Below are 19,231 nucleotides of genomic sequence, written 5' to 3' on the forward strand. Positions count from 1 at the left end.
AACATTGAATCGTTTATTATATTCTTTACATAACACATCATGTTATGTATAGAATAACACTTGTAGCTAAATGTTAATATTTTGAAATTTAATTTTTAAGTCTTATTTAAAATTGCCGAAATCTTTGCCTAAAAATGACAAAATATCATATTGTTTGCACTATACATAGAAGGTAAACAAAATAAAGATAAAACTCCTTCATCCTCCATCTTTAATGTAAATAAATCTATTTATTATTGACACAATGTTTCATTAAAATTTGTAAGAAAATTAAACAAAAGTATACTTAGAACGTTTCAAGGTTTTCGTTACAATATTGTTATACTAATCCATGAGCTATTAGAAATAGTTTTATTATTTTCACTACTTGTAAATTACATAAACCTACGTCTATGTATATATATATATATTGTGTTAAATTGCATACAACAAATTAATATGGTTTTCTAAAAATTCTTTCTCGTAAACGTACCGCACGGTCATGGCAACACCCAACTATCAGTCTAAAATCAATACACGTCGATGTATAATCAAACACATTTTAGCCATGAATAAATTAAGTAGTACAGAATATTGCAGATAACACAAAATAAATAGATACAGAAATCCGTGTCATTAAAAATTTTCAGTTTTGTGATAGATAAAGGAATGAAACGAGAAGGCTTATTTTATTTGATAATTGGTAATAGAATAAACATATACGCTTATAGCGATTACAAAACGGTCTTCAATGAACATTGAATGGAACGTCTATTGTTTAAAATAAACAACTGTGATTGGTTAAAAGCTGTTGTCCAATCACGCGCGATACGTACCATCCATTTGACCAATCACAATCAAACGAAACGTGTCATCGTTTTGTCTTTCGGTTTCCATTCTCACTTGCCAAGTTTGTGATTGAACACGGAAATGTAAACCTTATTAGTTATGAAATACAGATCAAATTACTCTTACTTAGAAATCCTAACGCTGCTATGGAATCAGAGCTCTTTTACAGTAGGGAGCATATTTTAGACAAATATTAAAATGCCTTAGAAGAGAAAGGATTTAGGAATAAAATAAGAGAAATTCCGAGATTTAGAAAGATTTGTTGCTGACCCTGTTTCATTGATGTCTGCCAAAGAACAACCTTCTGTGTGTATTACCGAAATTTAAAAATAGGATATCACTAATCGAACTCCTCCTTTCTTTAAAATAAAAAAAAACCTTTCTATTTATTTCGTGAAGCAAAACCATATATACTTAGGAATGAACACTGACAAAATAATAGTAAGGATAACAACGAATAATATATTCTTTACATTTATAATAAATTTGCAGGCTATTTTTATAGCTAATGCTGCGTCCAGTATTTACAAATAACAATACTATAGAAGCGTAGAAATAAAAAATGGCGACAAAACTTATTACCTAAAGGTTTTAGGCAACAAAAATAATAGTCTGTTTTTTGTATAATTATTTTTTTCTTTTACTTTTAGGGACATTTCGGTGTATTTATGATATGAAAAATGAGGTACCCGAAAAAAAAAACAATCAATTATTATTATTTTAGTTAAATTAAAAAAAGGTACTTTTAAAGTAAATGGGAATTGCTCAAATTTTCGTGAGCAATTTCCCAGGTGATGGGAAAGTGTATTAAAAAAAATGAAATTTGCTAACTATTATAAAGGGTTTAATGTGTGTATTCTATTTAAGCTATGAGAGCTTGAAGAATTTTTGAATTAGCATTAACACAATAATTTGATGGTACACATTTACTTAATATTTTTTCTACGAAAACTCCACAAAGTGGAGTGGAAACCAACTATAAAATTTTTGCTAAACAATTACAAAAGCTATTAATTGAAGGATCACGATAAGCCACACGTTTCTACAGTATTGTTATTCGAATGTGTCAACATTATGAGCAAATAAATAGTCATTACAATTATTTACATTCGACTCTTATCTTTGACTGTCCTTCTCCTACCTGAAAAATAAATATTTTATTTTAATTTTTTAATACCATTTTTATTTTATTTTAGAAGGCTTTTTTCTCTTAAAAAAAATGGCTGTTTCAAAGAAATCAAAGCTTCATTGTTGATCAATTTATGTAATAAAGTTGGTATTTGTATAATATTTTATTTCCACATAATTATTATATTTAAAGTTACAACTGCGATATGCTATAGAAATACACATACATGTCTTGAATGTGATATCGAAAAAAATAAGTAATATGCAAATTATTTTTATTGGAGATTTCCACTTAGAAAACGACCTTTGATTCAACAAATCGGTTCACTTGTATTATATTATTGTTTTTTGTTACTTGTGATATATGCCCTTTTAATATGCCTTTATAGACAGCTTAATATATCCCTTTTATAATAATAATAATAAACATAATCTATATAAAAATATATAAACCTTCCTTGAATCACTTGGTTATCTAAGTGATCGAAAATCGTTGCCATAACAAAAAAATAATCTTCATAAGAACACCGAAAGTTAAGACGGTTTTATAATAAATTAAAAAACTCACGTGGCACGGCAAACAGGCGACTGGATGTCCCTCTCTGGTCCACCAGCGAAGGAGATGTTGAGCAGCATGGCCTCGAAAGGATCGCTGCGCATGCGCTGCTGATTTACCGCTGATGCTGTGGAACCGTCCACTAATCGACTTTCAGTGTTGCCATCCTGAAACAAAAACATTTTTAATTAGCGTTAATAAAGTACGAAAAACGTTTGATATTCAATGTGTAACGTCACTATAAAATTACGGTTTGCACAGACAACTTGTTTACATATTATTTTACTTTTCTTGTTATATAGGTTTCAATCTATGAATAAAAATATTACTGATAAACTTAAATTAGATGTTACAATCACAATATGATGCAAAGTTGAATTGTGGTTCAAAATGTGTGTAGTAAAACTAATGTTAAATGTATGATATTAATAAACAATTTAAAAAAAATCTACAGTCAAAGCTAAGTTGCAGCTGACGTTCAGCCATTTGGCAAAATTTTGACAAATTATGTAGTATTTTTTCTATACTATATACTGCCACAAGTATAGGGTTTTTTTTAATATAACATTTTTTGAGGAAATAAGTTCGATCTGTTAAAAAATAAGGCCATATTAAGAACGTTGAAATAAAGATTTGTCTTTGCAATCATTACGTCCATTATTATTTCCATAAAAAGGTTACCAAAATCTTGATACCCATAAAACAAAATACTTTAATCCACGTTACAAAGGCCGATTCAGTGTTCCTGGATCATTTACCTCAGGTGCTGGACTCCATAGCCGTACAACTGCTTCGATGCCGCTAGTTGCGAGAAGGAACAATGTGGGATGAGGCTGCACGCAATTCAGAATGGACTCGTCCGCCCGAAGACATCGCACTATGTTGCCCGAACGACGACACCATACGAACATACTGCCGTCATCAGAGCTGGAATAGCAAGGTAAAGTAAAAAAAAAATACGGAATTGCGCGTGTGATTGGTCAATGAAGCGTTTCATTCGTTCATTTTTATGTTTAATATCAAATATTAATTTTGATAAAAACTACAATGATTAAAGTTTTTATAATTAATAATATGTAAATTAGACTTTTCAAAATGTAGTTTAAGCCTTTTCTTTAAATTAATCTCTTATTTAATATTTTGCATGTCTATGTTTATTTTTAATTCAGAAAATGATCAAATACTCAGATCTACCGCCAGATAACGCATACATGTTTTGAATTTAAAATAATATCAAAAACCAAGTGTTGTAAAGATTTAAGCCTTAATTTTATCACTTTATTTGTTCGAACATTCGTATGTAAAATTTATTTTTGTTAATAATACTTGTTGTGTACGAGCCAAGCCTGTACATTTTGCTCAGTGAGGGTTTCTCAGTTTTTTAAGAGCGGCGATTACCTAAATTGTCGGAGTTACGCCCAGAGACTATAGCCAGATGCAGGCACTCTCTTCAGAATTTTATGACCGTAGGATAACATTTCAATTCATAGCATTGTTGTACGTAAGTGATGAAATGAGTTTTGTGTTTGAAGTGAAACTTCTAATGCAACTTCCAAAAAGATTGCGTTAATCGTTTATCGCTCCTAGGGAGGGGGAATAGAAAGAGACAGAGCGAGAGTAAATGCTTCCTATTTTCATTTCCACATAAAGAAGTTTCACTTCCTCCACGCGGAGGGACTCCACGCACTATATTTTTTTAATATTACGGAAGAAAGATGTAAAGTATACCGATTTGAACGTTTATTATAATTAAGATAAGATAGATAAGTATTGCAATACGGCGTTTAAATCAACAAAAGTTCTTTCTATATAATTATAATATATATAAAATTACCCAGCAGCGAGATAGTTGGCATCGGGTCCAAGGAAATTGGCTTCTTTGATGTCTGTGGTCGTATTGCAATGGCCCAAGAAGCGACTGGAATAATCCAACGCGGAACTGCGAAGTTGACGCTCTAAGGCACTTCCTCCTTGGCCTTCTTCATCAGTAGCTGAACAGTTTTATAATTAAATGTTTAGTACTGGTACTTCAATAAACTATTATCACAAAATTTCTGTTTCGTTGATAATTTTAAAGGGAAACGGGTGATTAATTCAATAGGGCAGTTTGATAGGCGAGTCTAATGTAGGGTACATAGGGCAGTTATGCACAATGTGCGTTAAACTAAGCGAAAATAGATTAAGACAGAGTTTCATTAAAATGAATCAGTGAAAAATCAATTGCAGACTTATTTTTTGCAGAACCGTCATTTACCTTATTTGTTAGGTTGAGAATATTGTTCTTTATTTATATACAAAAGGTTGCCAACGCTCGGCACACTGATACATTGGAACATAAAGAAGACATCGATTCATAAAGTATAAAAATGAAAGGTTTAAAATTTTATTACGTTCAACAGTTATCATCTTGATACTTGATATGAAAAAATAAAAGTATATAATTTTGTAAATAAATGAAGTGACGAGCAAATAAGAATTAAAGTAAACGAACATACTAAAATATTAGAATATTATTTTATCATGATACTAAAGTCAAAATAATATAAATCTTTGATTATATTATTTATAATATTTTACATTTATAAATTTTAATTACCTTTACTTTTAGATTTAATTTACAACATAAATCTAACAACGTGAGTAGTGATCAATATAATAGCCTTTTCAAATGAATGATTTAATGAAATAAACAACTTACCCTCATCCGGCTGAGTTTCCATAGACTCTAGAGCTTCTCCAATATCCTTTTGTAATAAGAACACCGCATGACTAGTCGCGTGTTTAGGAAACTTGTCTTTGAAATAAAGCAGGCACTCGTGGGCTTCGCGTGCCCTTTTTAAATCCATCAAGCCTTTCGCGAGGCGGAAGTGAGATTTCACGTGAGTGGAGTCTAGCTTTATGGCTGTGTAACAGTCGCGTATGGCCGCGTATGTGTCGCCGGTCCTAGGAGGTAAGAGGTTTTGAATGGACATAGAAATTTATACTGCGACTAGGAACCGAATTCGTAAGTTACCGATGGTGTATATTTTTTTTTTAAGGTAGGGACACACGCCTTCTATTTTCAGGGTTGCCCTTCGCCTTAGGAGTGAGTAAGTAAGCAGATGTAAAAAAATCCATTCGTGCACATCCCTGATTCGAACGTATAACCTCAAAAGATATAAAACAACATTTTCCGTATCAGCTCGACGTCGCGTCTCCACAATTGAGAGTTTCTTAAGGCAGTTATTGCCGCGCACCACCACTATGTGGAACCAGCTGCCCACTGAAGCATTTCCGAACCAATTCGACTCGGCGTCCTTCAAGAAAAGAGCGTACCAATTTTTAAAAGCTAAAGCGAGCCTTCAGGCAATGAGAGTGAGTGTCCATGGGCGGCGGTATAATTAAATATTAGGTGAGCTTCCTGCCCCTAACCCCCTAATATATAAAAAAAAGAAGAAATAAAAAAAAAATACCATCCTCTTCGCATGAGGGCAGCGGCCCTATTGGAGTAGAGAATGGCACAGTCGGGACACTCGGCTAGCGCCAGATTGTAAAGGGTCACTGCGCCTGAGTAGTTGCTTTTGTTCACGAGATCATTTGCCTGGAATTAAATATATGAATATTTTACTACATTTTTTTCTACGCATTTTTACAGTTTTCCCTAGGAAGGTATCATAGGAAGATATATGACGATTATGGTTGAGGTTACAAAAAAATATCTAAATAGCCTATCATAGCTTTGCACTTTATTAAAGCTGAAGAATATGTTTGGTTGCAGGAACAAAGAACTAGTGATCTGATTTAAAAAAATTGAGTTTTTGAGGTGAAACTTCTCCAGCGTCACGAAGGTGTGCAGCGTTTTTGTCAAAGAAAAGGGAGAGAGTGAGAAAAGGCGAACGTAGCATGAAGCAAATACCCATGGAGCGAGAGTAGGGTCTAGGGAGCAAGCAAGTGAGAAAGATCGAGAGTGAGATAGAGCGAACGTCGCATCACGCGCAGTGACATGGAACGAGAGGTAGGAAAGAGCTATAGTGAGAAAGATTGAGAGCGAGAGAGTATGGGTGATCGAGGAAAAATACACAGTATTCGTTGTTGTATTTGTTTAGTAGTTACATATTAGAACTTTAGATGGCGATTCTGTCGCATAACGTCATTGATTGAGGATTACAGGATTGTATAGTCCATTTCTTGATCATTACAAAGCTACGACCGAACTAACGAGGATGAAACCGTGGGGCAAAGCTAGTATTGAAAATAATGTCTGTTTTCATTGTAAAAATACAAAAAAACACGCTGACGAAATGTAACTGATACATAATACACCAGATGTAACTTAGGTTAAATGAGAAGCTTACCACTGGTTGGTACAAATAATTGGAGAGGTTATTACTTTTAATCAACTAAATTACTTCTTTAAATTTTAAAAAAAAATAATATGTAAAAGATATAGTCCAAATTGCTGTTTAAATCTAATGAAAAAAATCCAAGAATTGTATTTTATTAAATTAAGAATTATATTAAAAAAAATTGTTTTATATCTGTATGAAAAAATGAGTTAAACTGAAATAAAAATTATATACATCTAACAAATAGAACAAACTACACATATACCAGTTTCTCCACGTTTTATTAATAATTATATAATATAACTAAGCAACTCACCGCTTCCTTCATCTGTCTAACGTTATCCGGCAAGTTTTGGTCCACAGTACCATTACCACCGTCCTTTGGCACTGTCCCATTGTTGGTCCCATTTTTAGCCTCACTCGTCCCATTCTTCCCTTTCTCCCCCTCACGATAGCCATGATTGTGTTGAATTATAAAACTCTCTACAAGCACCGGCCGCCGAGAAGAATTTATATCGTATAAGTATACCTGTAATTTAAATTGTTATAAATCCTCAATTTCAGTAGAGACATGATGTGAACATATGGGAACATAGCGCAAGAAGTCATGCTTCAAACTATTAAAAACTTATAAATATTATTTTATATTTTGTTAAAATAGTTGACATAATATTATAAATTTACTAGCTGACCCGGCAAACGTCGTTTTGCCATGTATATTTTTTCTAGGACACATTTTGTTTAGTTCAATAAAAGTATCTCTACTATAATAAAAAATAGGGGTTGATCGTAGAGGATAAATGAAAATTAAGGGTTGTATGTATTTTGTAAAAACAACAAAAATTTTATAAAACATAAAAATAAAAATTTAGGGTGGACACCCCTTATCACTTGGGGTTTGAAAGATTCAAGATTCTCAGACTTACTGAATATGCACAAAAAAATTCATAAGAATCGGTCAAGCCGTTTCGGAGGAGTATGGGAACGAATATTGTGACAAGAGAATTTTATATATTATGTATATAGAGATAGAGATATCACCTGTTCTGAGCCTAAATTGACTAGAAGCTCATTTCCGTCGTGACTGAAGGCGATGTAAGTGGCCGCTTTCTTCGGGAACGTGTGCTCTTGCGGCTCCATTGACAAGTGACCTGACAACACAAATGCGGGTAGTATCAAATTCTGCAAAGGATTTTTCAACTAATAAAGGTAAAATATTAACAGTCGGATATGTCCTTTTTTTAAACAATACCTTCATGACTTAATTGCATATAAACCAATTTATTGTATTGAATCCAAAAAATCACCTATTTATTTTCATGAAAACGATAAAGGAGAAAGAGACAGAGATATGCTATGCCCTGGATCGAACTTAAATATAACTGACGTGATTGTGCAAATCTGAATTTGTGTGAAACCAATTTACAGCGAATTAAAAAAGGCAATAAGATTGTAAAAAACAAACACAAATTTGTGTCTGTATTCTTACCGGGCGCGAAGTACTGCACGGCAGCGCGCGGTATATTGTTATCGGGGTCGCCCTGACCCGCACGGGAACATCGAACGTTCTGACGTTCCCACATTAGGCGAGACATGGGCGCGTTCATTTGAAAGTCCTAATAACGTGACAACATTAATCCACAGAATACATTTATCGTTTGAAAGGGCCCATAGCCATATTTTATGCTAGTATTACCGCTTTCGACTGCTACAATTGTATATTAACATCCAAATTAATCTATAATACATTTTAGGTTTAAAGCCAGACTAATGACCACGTATATTTAGCATGTCTTCCCAAGATCTAGTAAAACTTAAATACTGTTTCTTTCAAGTTTATTTTTAAACAATAAAACATGCCTATTAATATTGCGATGTTTTTTCTGTAATAACGTGAGTAAACTCGTTAAAATTATCTATTACTCACCTGCAACCTTCCAAGTTTTATCATCCTAGTGTCATATAGTCGTACGTAAAAGTCATTAGCACCGACGGCTAACTGATATGGCCGGCGCGGGTTCACAGCCAGACATTTGGCCTCCGCGTACCGACCCATGTGGTTAAGCAAATTGACTAGCACATTACTGCAGTCCGAGTTGCAGCGGTGAGGCATACGGAGATCGTGTTGTCTGGAATAACACATTCCAAAAAATTTATTTTAAAATTTAATTACAACATTATACTTTGGTGTTTTTACACCAATTAGCATTTTAAACATAAGACAATATTGGAAAAAAAATTATCTATTGATTGTCTTATATATTGAATATAATTATGTTTTTACAATGTAAACAGAATAACTGCTTTTAAATTTACTATAATATAACACTTTTAAAATACTTCTGGTCAATCATAATTTTTGTCATTCTTATTACAAATAATTGTAATTCATGAATCCGTGAGATTAGCTTTTAGTTAATTAATTTTTATATTAAGGTGGATAATTCAAAGATTTTTCAGTGTTACTTGTAATTTTGTTTTTGTTGATTTGGTTACGCACTTCTTGCACTTTACCACCAATATTTATTTTTTTATTTTTTTTTGCGTGGAAGAGATTGCTTGTTAGCAATAAGGCTGCCCGTTCCATCCCTTATAATTTTTAAGTTATTTGTTTTTCTGTTAAGGTAACAACATATAAATAATATAGCTATAACCTTTGGGAATATGATCAGCTATAAAGTTAATTAAACTACTCACAAAATCAAACCATCTTCTCCTGCAGACCACAAAAGATGAGGCTTATCAGGGGCAACTGCCAGCCTCTTAACTCTGGCACTGTGGCAGGCACATTCTAAAAGTGATGTACCACCATAAATATTGCGAGCTCTCACTGATGCATCTGCAGCACATGTTGCTACTATGTCCGGCGATAGAAACTGTTAACAATAACATTAAAATAAATACTTAAATGTTATTTTTAAGAAATAAAAAAACAGATTTAGGAATAGTAATGTAGTAAACAAGAATCAATCTCTTGTGGATTCATTGTTAACTCAAAAATATAATTTACTTTAAATATAAATATATTTAAGTATCATATTATGTTTTACTTGATTTAACAAAACACTTTTTTTATATATATGATTTACAATTTATGTGAAATAAAAAGCAATTCAAAAGTAATGTTAATTGTTTTTATATTTTATTATGAAAATTCATATTACCAACTACTTTCAGAAATCAAGTTAAGACAGTAATATGTACAAACTACATGCATACATAATATATAGTATATGACAAATACATACTTTATCTTTGTATTGTACTTTATCAATTATACAATATTTATTGCTTTATAAACAATAAATTATATCTCATACTTAACTTGCATTATTTGAAGGTTTCTTATTAAAGATATTATGCAGAACTTTATAACTAATTATAACATAAAATATGTTTATGAGCTGGTAAAGTTTCAATATGATTTGATTTACAAATTTATATTTTATAAACTATATGAAATGCTCCTCACAAAAATACAATTAAAACAAAAGAAATCACTTGTTATTCTAAATGCATATTAACATCACTGACCTTTACAGAAAATATGTTTCCTGTATGTCCAGTTGTAATATTATGTAGTTGCTTATACCGAAATGGATCCCACAGTATTACATGAAGATCATCGGATGCCGATGCCAGCACACTACGACGCAAATAGAAGAATTAGGCGTATGCCTCTCGAATTTTGCAATTGTTACAGAATGAGAAGAAATACTTACGATCCATCTTTGCTCCATTCTAAGCAGTTTACACAACCCATATGCCCATGGAGCTCTTTTTCTAGACCAAGTCTGTCTACTAAGTTACGGGTGACGGTAAGTCGGCTCTGGAATTTTCTTGATATGCCATCACGTTCTCGAGCGGCGGTAAGTTTCCACAGGGGATCTTCTCGTTTCCCCATATTGTCTTCAATATTAACACCGATTTACCATAACAATGCGAAAGAGTTGTGAACTATCTACGGCTAGATCTATTTTTAGTTTCCAACATCTCACTATCAATTACAAATTAAAAAACATTTCAATTATAAACAGACCAATTGGTTTAAAATAGCTTTACAATAATTATACCTAAAAAGCTAAATGAAAGAGATATTGTCCTATTCAAGATTTTTCTTGTAAAATGTGAAAAGCTAGAACTTGAAGTTGTCAAACTAACAATCAAAGCAATCGTTATACAAAATTATCAAACGTCAAGTTACATGAAACTTCTAAAGCAGTCAAACTTCAAAGTTCAACAGCTGTTTTGTTTTGTTCAAAATTCAAATTGTCAGTTTCAACTTTCAGTTGTTATGTCAAACACCAGCTCATCAGTCATCACTCATGTGTAGAAATTGTTATTGCACTTTGCAGTGCATAAAATATATTTTATTGTATCAATTAGATTACTTAATATTTCAGTACTTGTTTCCTCTGCGCATGTCATCGCATATAAAACTTTATACGTTATCGGAATTCTTGAAACAAAACTTCTAAATACTTCTTGAGAGCACAAGTGAGATTGCTTCTGATTTTCTTATATTTATCAAAAGTTAAATCTTTTTGTAGTATTGATAGAGACTGTAATTATTTATGACTTTGCAGAGAAATTAAACAAACAAAATGGGTGAACGAAAAGGACAAAACCTTTATTATCCTCCTGACTATGACCCTAAGGTTGGAGGATTAAATAAGTTTATGGGTACTCATGCTTTACGAGAGAGGGCCAGAAAATTACACATGGGCATTCTAATAATACGGTTTGAAATGCCATATAATATATGGTGTGAAGGATGTAATAATCATATTGGTATGGGTGTTAGATACAATGCTGAGAAGACAAAAATTGGAATGTACTATAGTACCCCGGTTTATCAATTTCGTATGAAGTGTCACTTATGTGATAATCATTTTGAAATTAAAACTGATCCTGGTGTAAGTATGTTTCTTTTAAATATGATCCTGGTTGCTTATTTACATTATTTAAAAAAGTGATCCAGTGATTAATACATAGACCTTTTACACCTAGCTATATGCTGGTAGTTATTGATTGTTTATCTTATCAGGCAAGGGCAATAATGATAAATCTTCCCTAGGAAGTATACTCATGATCTTTGGAAATTTAAATTATTAATTGAAATCAAGGAAAGTCAGTACTACTTAGCAGCTGATTAAACCATTTAGGTAATAACTGTCATAATCTGTCTAGTGAAGTCACTGATTTAAAGTAAATAAAGTAGTTACTGAAATCTTACAGAACCTAGATTATGTTATTGTGTCTGGGGCTAGACGTCAAGAGAACAGATGGGACCCTACAGAGAATGGCCAGATTGTACCTGAAACCAAGGAAGCACAGAAAAAACTATTTGATGATGCTATGTTCAGGTTAGAACATAAGACTGGAGATGAGGAAGCTAGTAAATTGGATAAACCACGCCTTGGCCGCCTCGTAGGACGGAATGAAAATGTGTGGAAAGATGACTATGATGCCAACTGTGCATTAAGAAGAAAGTTTAGAGTAAGTCTTAAAATTATAAGTACTAATCTAAAACTATAAACATTTGCCATTTCTTATTAATTTAAATATAAATGAGGAATAATTCCACCATGCATTGTTTTCTTCTAAGTTGAATGCTTACTGGTCCATTGAAAACACTCATTGTAGTATGATTATAGTAATTTTTTCCCAATCATTGTTTGTATTTTAAAAATTATTGTTTTAAGTTTTATGAAAATAATAAGAATATTGACATTTTATGTTACTTGCTGATAGTGCCGCTTTCAATAGCTAATAGAATTAAAAACCCAGCACCATATAATTACCGTAAAATAATAATATTTTATAATTTATAGAAGCGAAGAAAAGAACTAGAAGAATCTGCTGTAAATGACAGTTTACTCCTTGCTAAATCATCCCTTGCCATCAATCTGCTACCTGAAAATGAAGATGATAGAAATATGGCTGCCCTACTCTCACTTCGACCCTCTCGCAGTATTGAAGAGAAACAAACAGTCACACAAAACAAAATTATGAATACCCCTGCCCTTCAAAGTAGTAGTGGACTCATAACTAGCTTTGGGGGACTTAAAAAAGAAGAATCCTTAAGTAAACAACCAGTTCTTACAAGAAATAATTTAGGTGTTGTTATAAAAAAAAATAAAGTTGATTTGGATGAAAAACTCAATGTAAAAGAAAGTAGTAGTGTTCATGGTCCTTTAATACAAAATGAAGATGTAAATGTTCAAAAGGATGACATAGGTTTAAATAAGAGAAAAAATGAACAAAATGAGAGGGAATTAGTGGATGGAAAATGCAAGGACAAAGTTTGGTCTTTGGTAGGTGATTATAGTTCAAGTGGAGAAAGTTCAGAGTGACAAAGCCTAGGAATTGAAAAAAAAATAGAGAAATATATGAATTTTAATGGATTTTATTAAATATCCTCAACTCTTTCTGTTATATAAATACTATATGAACATGATGTTCTTTTAACAAAGTTAGTGGATTTGGACTTGGTATTATTAATGATATTAAAGCATATCTATTTTTAACCAAAACCATTTAAGTAACGTATAGACTATAGAGTAGTTTTGGGTACTAAAAATAAAACATTGTTCAATGAAATCTTTTATTTCAATTGCTCATTAAAAAACATATGTTACATCATTAATAATTATAGTCAATGTAAGTCTTTAGACTACACATCGAGAACATGCAACTGCGTATTAACACTTAAAATTATGGATACAAGCTTATAAAATGTTTTTAGAGTGTTTAGCACGATCCTTTTGAAAGTTTCGTCAATTATTCGTATACGTACATTAACGTATTTTCTTTACAATTTGTCCAGATTATTACATGTATTCATTCGAAGGATGCATGTTCGTTCCGTTTAGTTCCAACGGTCGATCCGTTGTTCTTAAGTTTTCCATATAAAAAACTCTTGTTCCTCATTCGATAGCTATTTTCTTTTTTGTTCGTGCTACAGGTTCTGTTCTTTATGTTGTATTTGATCACAAAGTAAAATTACAGATCTACTGACCGACAACCTTAATAATTGTCTTTTTTTATATTTGCATAATTTAAATGTTCATGGAATTATACAGTTTTATTAAAATTTGCAACCAATTACAATTAGGTAAACCATTAATAAAAAAAATAACTGCCAAACTTCTAGCGAGTTGTTCTAAAGTTAAACAAAAAGATAGGCGAAAATTCAACTTTAATAGAATATTGAGTTATTATCATGTTAAATATAATATTAGTTTTTTTTTTTAATTTGGTATAACACATTCGTGACAGCTATAAATAATATATGAAAAATTATTGTTATAAATTAGAGTAAATATTCTATGAAAATAATTTCGTATAAAACATAAATAGCTAAACACATATAAAAATATTCTGTAAGCTTAAACTCAAAGTCAACTAAGCTAACTACATAAAGCTCAGACTGACTAGATATTTTTATCTTAACATATAATATTACACATAAACATGAACGATTAATACCAACTATCCAACTAAACACAACAGCTAATATTTTGTGCTTTAATAACACGACTAGAATAGGAATATTCATTAAAGTGGAAATTAGGCCTGCTTTACCGTTCGATTTGACAGCTATAATATATTTGTATTTTAAATCAAATTAATCTATGGATTGTAGATATGTGTAAAAAATCGTCCATTATAATAGATCCAAAACCAAATGCATTTATGTTAAAGAACCTAAAATATTCCTTACAATGCATAGCATTTGACATTTTATAAATATTTAGCCATGTAAGTAAAATATATGAAGCAAGAAATGGAAGCAAGTTCTTGATAAATAGGACAGAATGGAACCTGGATAAGTAAGGAGGCAAGAATTTCCACTTCCATATCGGCGCTGTAGAATGATAACCTCGTATGTCCAGAGAACCAAACATTACAGGAAACGAAAAAAAAATTTCATTTCGTCAATGTTCGTTAAAATATTATTATGTGTTTTTCTCCATAGTTTTGGATGATAAAAAGTACTTCTTTATTAATAACATAAATAAGTCCTTCATGATTATATCAGTTAAATGACATAAGAGTCTAAGAAAAAAAAAATTTGCCATACGAGGTTTTCATTCTACAGCAATGATATCTAATAATGTAAAGTATATAACTCATTATTACCACATAAATATGATTCTTCTATTGACATTTCGCTACATCTATCCTCGTGCTAATTAATTATAATTGTTAATAATCCAATATACCAAGCTTGGAATAAAATCTATGAAACCATGATGGAATTAAGAAGTGGCGCAAACAGAATTTAAGACGCAGATACGCCCGCAATTACAATGTTCCATTACAGCTTTACAATCTAAGTTTAAAAAATCTTAATGTTCACCAGAGGCGCTGTTACATTTTTCATACAAATAAGCATGTATCATTACAATATAAAAACAAATATGATTACAATGATTAAGATGTTAGCGTGTATACTTCGTCAAACTCACGGCCGTGGTTGGTCAAAACATCGTTGCAACAGTCAAATTCAATTTCGGTTAGTCTTTACTTATTCACTATTGTAGCGCTTGTCTTCCAGGGCTTGTATGAGCGCACACTCAATTTTGCTACGGAGCCAGGTCAATGCTTCAGGGTTATGCATTTCTATAACTTTTTCATCAGTTGAGAAATAACTTACGAGCTCGTCCTGAAAAACAGCATTTATTTAAATAAATCTTGTAAGGAAAGATAATAGATCTAGATGTCAAACCGAACCGGTGAAAGGTTTTGTAAAAAGATATTATCTTAAAAATTTAAATCATGGCTTAATAAATAAAGACCATATTTAGTTACCACAATAAATATATTAAGAGGTGGGCGCTTATGATACCTAAATCTGTCTTAACTGTTTAAACCCAGTCTTCTAACCCAAGTTGACAGGAATAGACAAATTAATACTTAGGGGGCAATTTTATTACAAACGCTTCTATCAAGAACGTTTTTCACACACAACTGAGCGTTTTTCAAGGCACTTTTTTCCGCGCACCACCACTATGTGGAACCAGCTGCCCACTGAAGTATTTCCGAACCAATTCGACTTAGGGTCCTTCAAAAAAAAAAAGAGAGTACAAATTCTTAAAAGGCCGGCAACGCACTCGCGAGCCCTCTGGCATTGAGAGTGTCCATGGGCGGCGGTATCATTTAACATTAGGCGAGCCTCCTCCCCGCTTGCCCCCTGTTCTATAAAGAAAAAAAAAAGAATAAGAACTAAATAGAATGCAATAACATTCGTAGATCGTTACCTGTTTAATATTGAGAATAAGTTTATTGTCTCTTAGTATGGGTACGCCGATTAATTCTTCTAATTTCACGACCCATTCAACTATCCATGAGTTTCTGCCACTACTCAGCCGGACCAGGAATATGTGTCTATATAAATAAATTTCACTGTTAATATTAGTTGAATTATGTAGTTAATAAACAATAAAATATACAGTTTTTCAATTTTTTTAACCTACATAGTAATTATAAAAAATATTAAAATTAATAAAAAGAAAATTAAAACAAATTTAAAAAATTTGGCCCTGTAGCAGTGTTTTTTAACGCTGGCAGCATTTCCTCGCTGTATTGCGATACTTATTCGTTGAGTGAGGAAAGCACCAGCTCTGTGGTCACCGGTACTATCTACCAGGCACCAATTTAAATCTTTAATCAGCGCCTGTGCACTTGAACCCCACGGCGTATCTACTCCAAAGGGAACAAAATCCAATTTGGAGGAAAGACTCTTATATTTGAGCCGTTTATTAGACGGGGCTAATGTGGGCACACAAATAGCATCCCATACCAAAGCCCGTCCCATCTTTCTAGGGATCAACGACACTGAACTATAGCCTAGTCGCGAAGTAAGTTTCATTGTTACTCAGTTTCACCAAGTCAATTGATCCGCTACATTATAGTAATAGATATATATAGTAAATAAGAAGCGGTGCAGTGTCGGCATTTAATATCTAATGCCTTTACTTTACAGTTGCACTGGTGAGTCTCTATAAGGCTGTGGCTTCTGTATATTTTATTGATATCACGGGTATCATTTTTAATCTATAACATTATTTTTTAATGTAGTAGTTAATAGTAAATACAGTAGAAATAGGTTTAAAGTTTGTAATTTATATCCATTTTGACGAACCCAGGAGGCGAGAGGCGATCATAATCATTAACCAGGTGAATGTTTAAACCTTATAAGTTTTATACGTACTGCGTAGTAACGAGCACGGTAGCGAGCGATGTCGGCGAGAGATGTGCGTGCGCCACGTACACGTCCGTTTCTGCGTAATGACCACGGGACAATTGTGCCAAGAGGGCGGCACCGCGGGCTGCTGATGGGCTATATGGTCTAATACCCTAAAAAAGGTAACATAATATCATAGAGATACCTATACTTCTACCTAGACTAATTATAATGTAACTGTTTCATAAGAGTTAACACTTACACGCTATACATTTGTACCACTCTTTTAATTGAAATATTGTATAAACTTAAAACCTTGTATTGGTAAAAAATTTCTGTCAATCACTGTGCTCCCGGTAAAAAGTGTATGAAAATTCTTCTTGAATTTACGAACCTCCAGGGTAGAGCAATCTCGGGGAAGCCTTCGACGAGCAACGAGCCTGCCGCCGGATCTCTCCGCGCACGCTCGCAACGCCGCTTCAGCGCTGTCGACGCCCGTTCGGTGTAAGGCCACACGAGATACTTCTCGGCATATGTCTATACATAAATAATTTTAAAAATCTCAATGTGTTAATATTTTACTTCATTTGCCTCAAATATTACATATGATTGTAGCCACATCTATAATATAAGTATTTAAAATCGGTAGAAATAAAAAGTGTTTTGAGTTTAATATCAATAACAAAAATACGTGCATAAAAAGTGCAATGGTTTATAACTTATCTTTAAAGATGCACAGACCCATCAAAGTACTGACAGTAGATACTGTATTCATTGTGAATTATCGTCAATTTTGGCCTTAAATGTTAGTAAGCTTAATAAACAGTCTTATACTACGATAGTAGTTTTGAATAATCTGTACATAATCACTACAATTAATAATAGTACTTACATCGAACGACAGTACTATCTTCATCTACTCATCCAAAAGATTGAACAGTGAACAAAAACGACACGTTAATGATTACAAGCAAGTGACATTAAAATTGTAATGGTTTATTAGATATAAAGAGTGACCATGCTTTTAGAAGACTAATAAACCATCAACAAAAAAACATTAAATATTCATATCCTTTACATGCATGGAGAAAATTAAATTGTAAGCCAATTTATTTATTTTTAGCTTCGTATGTTCGTTGGTGATTCCTTTTTTTTTTTTTAGACAATTCACACCAATTTACCTAGTCCCATGCAAAGCTGGTGAAGCTTGTGTTATGGGTACTAGGCAACGGATATACATACATATTATACATAGATAGACTTATAAATACATATTTAAACACCCAAGACCTAAGCACAACACTAAATGCTCATCACATCGGTGTTCGTCTCAGCCGGGGATCGAACCCGGGACCCATGGATTCGCAGTCAGGAGTACTAACCACTAGACCAATGAGTTGTCAAAGTTGTTGTTTTATAAGTGACATACACATTACACAATTAGCAGATATACAAACATAGACAAGATTTTATGTAATAATGTTCGTATTGAAAAATCACCGGAAATCACAAATATATTTACAATATTATAATAAAACAACAGACATGCGTGATGTAGGATATAATAATAATTAAAAATATTATGGCGTAGCCGCTTAAAATACTGTTGAAAAAATTACACCCCACGAACACGTAATACTCACTAATAATACAATGCCAATACAGTAATAGAAAATAAGAACATTTAGTTAGTTCAAACCAACTAAAAATCTATTCAAAGTTCTTACCCAACGTAGGTCTTGCAATAACTCCAGTAACGGCAAGTGCAATACTCGCAGGGTTAGTTTTGTTGGCCTCTAGCACAGAGCTCGGCAGGTCATCTATAATTTCTTTGCTGCCTAAAATCAAAAGCAATTTAAATCATTACTTGAAAATCTTTCAATGAGATTTAAAAGTTAAAATAGGTTTGTAAAATCTTTAGATTCTTGATTTTTTTAAATAAAATTAAGATATAGCCAAAATAAATAATACATCTAAATTTACTAACCTAGCGTCGTTTTGATGGATTTATAGGGCGTGGCGAGGGGGGGTGACTCTGCTGCTAGCAGTCGAGTAGCGCCGCTTAGCACAGCTTGAGATGTAGCAGACATCCGACGAGAACAAGAACCCTAAATCAGTTTTGACTGTTGTAATACATAGTTTTGTGTCAGTCACGTATATTTGTATTAGGCTTTCGAATAAATAAATTGAAACACTATATAA

At 32.5% G+C, this 19,231-nt stretch overlaps 3 protein-coding genes across 4 annotated transcripts in view; 1 reads left to right on the forward strand and 2 right to left on the reverse strand.

Moving 5' to 3' along the window:
• Positions 1 to 1,574: 1,574 nt before the first annotated feature.
• Positions 1,575 to 11,001, reverse strand: LOC125052381 (WD and tetratricopeptide repeats protein 1). Its single transcript, XM_047653191.1, has 13 exons — positions 10,560 to 11,001; positions 10,372 to 10,483; positions 9,535 to 9,713; positions 8,765 to 8,966; positions 8,327 to 8,453; positions 7,879 to 7,988; positions 7,154 to 7,366; positions 5,965 to 6,092; positions 5,211 to 5,455; positions 4,347 to 4,503; positions 3,271 to 3,439; positions 2,525 to 2,679; positions 1,575 to 1,969 (listed from the first exon to the last, which is right to left on the reverse strand). The coding sequence occupies exons 1-13, from the start codon at positions 10,739 to 10,741 to the stop codon at positions 1,966 to 1,968; spliced, it is 1,983 nt and encodes a 660-aa protein (XP_047509147.1). The 5' UTR covers positions 10,742 to 11,001; the 3' UTR covers positions 1,575 to 1,965.
• Positions 11,002 to 11,214: 213 nt separating this feature from the next.
• Positions 11,215 to 13,440, forward strand: LOC125052568 (coiled-coil domain-containing protein 130 homolog). Its single transcript, XM_047653491.1, has 4 exons — positions 11,215 to 11,334; positions 11,424 to 11,753; positions 12,076 to 12,336; positions 12,672 to 13,440. Exons 2-4 carry the CDS (start codon positions 11,442 to 11,444, stop codon positions 13,191 to 13,193), a joined length of 1,095 nt encoding a protein of 364 aa, XP_047509447.1. The 5' UTR covers positions 11,215 to 11,334; positions 11,424 to 11,441; the 3' UTR covers positions 13,194 to 13,440.
• Positions 13,441 to 14,905: 1,465 nt separating this feature from the next.
• Positions 14,906 to 19,231, reverse strand: part of LOC125052244 (vacuolar protein sorting-associated protein 13A-like) — a 36,360-nt gene continuing 32,034 nt past the window's right edge. Inside the window, exons 48-54 of one of the 2 annotated variants that reach the window (XM_047652960.1) lie at positions 19,017 to 19,137; positions 18,757 to 18,867; positions 17,922 to 17,945; positions 17,424 to 17,566; positions 17,057 to 17,202; positions 16,104 to 16,230; positions 14,906 to 15,508 (exon numbers count right to left, since the gene is read on the reverse strand). In XM_047652960.1, the coding sequence (XP_047508916.1) occupies positions 15,371 to 15,508; positions 16,104 to 16,230; positions 17,057 to 17,202; positions 17,424 to 17,566; positions 17,922 to 17,945; positions 18,757 to 18,867; positions 19,017 to 19,137 (810 nt within the window). In that variant the 3' untranslated portion in view covers positions 14,906 to 15,370. The remainder of the gene's footprint in view (positions 15,509 to 16,103; positions 16,231 to 17,056; positions 17,203 to 17,423; positions 17,567 to 17,921; positions 17,946 to 18,756; positions 18,868 to 19,016; positions 19,138 to 19,231) is intronic. The other variant, XM_047652961.1, reaches the window with a different exon arrangement.

This window comes from Pieris napi, chromosome 9, assembly GCF_905475465.1.
Source record: "Pieris napi chromosome 9, ilPieNapi1.2, whole genome shotgun sequence".
Classification (NCBI taxonomy): Eukaryota; Metazoa; Arthropoda; class Insecta; order Lepidoptera; family Pieridae; genus Pieris; species Pieris napi.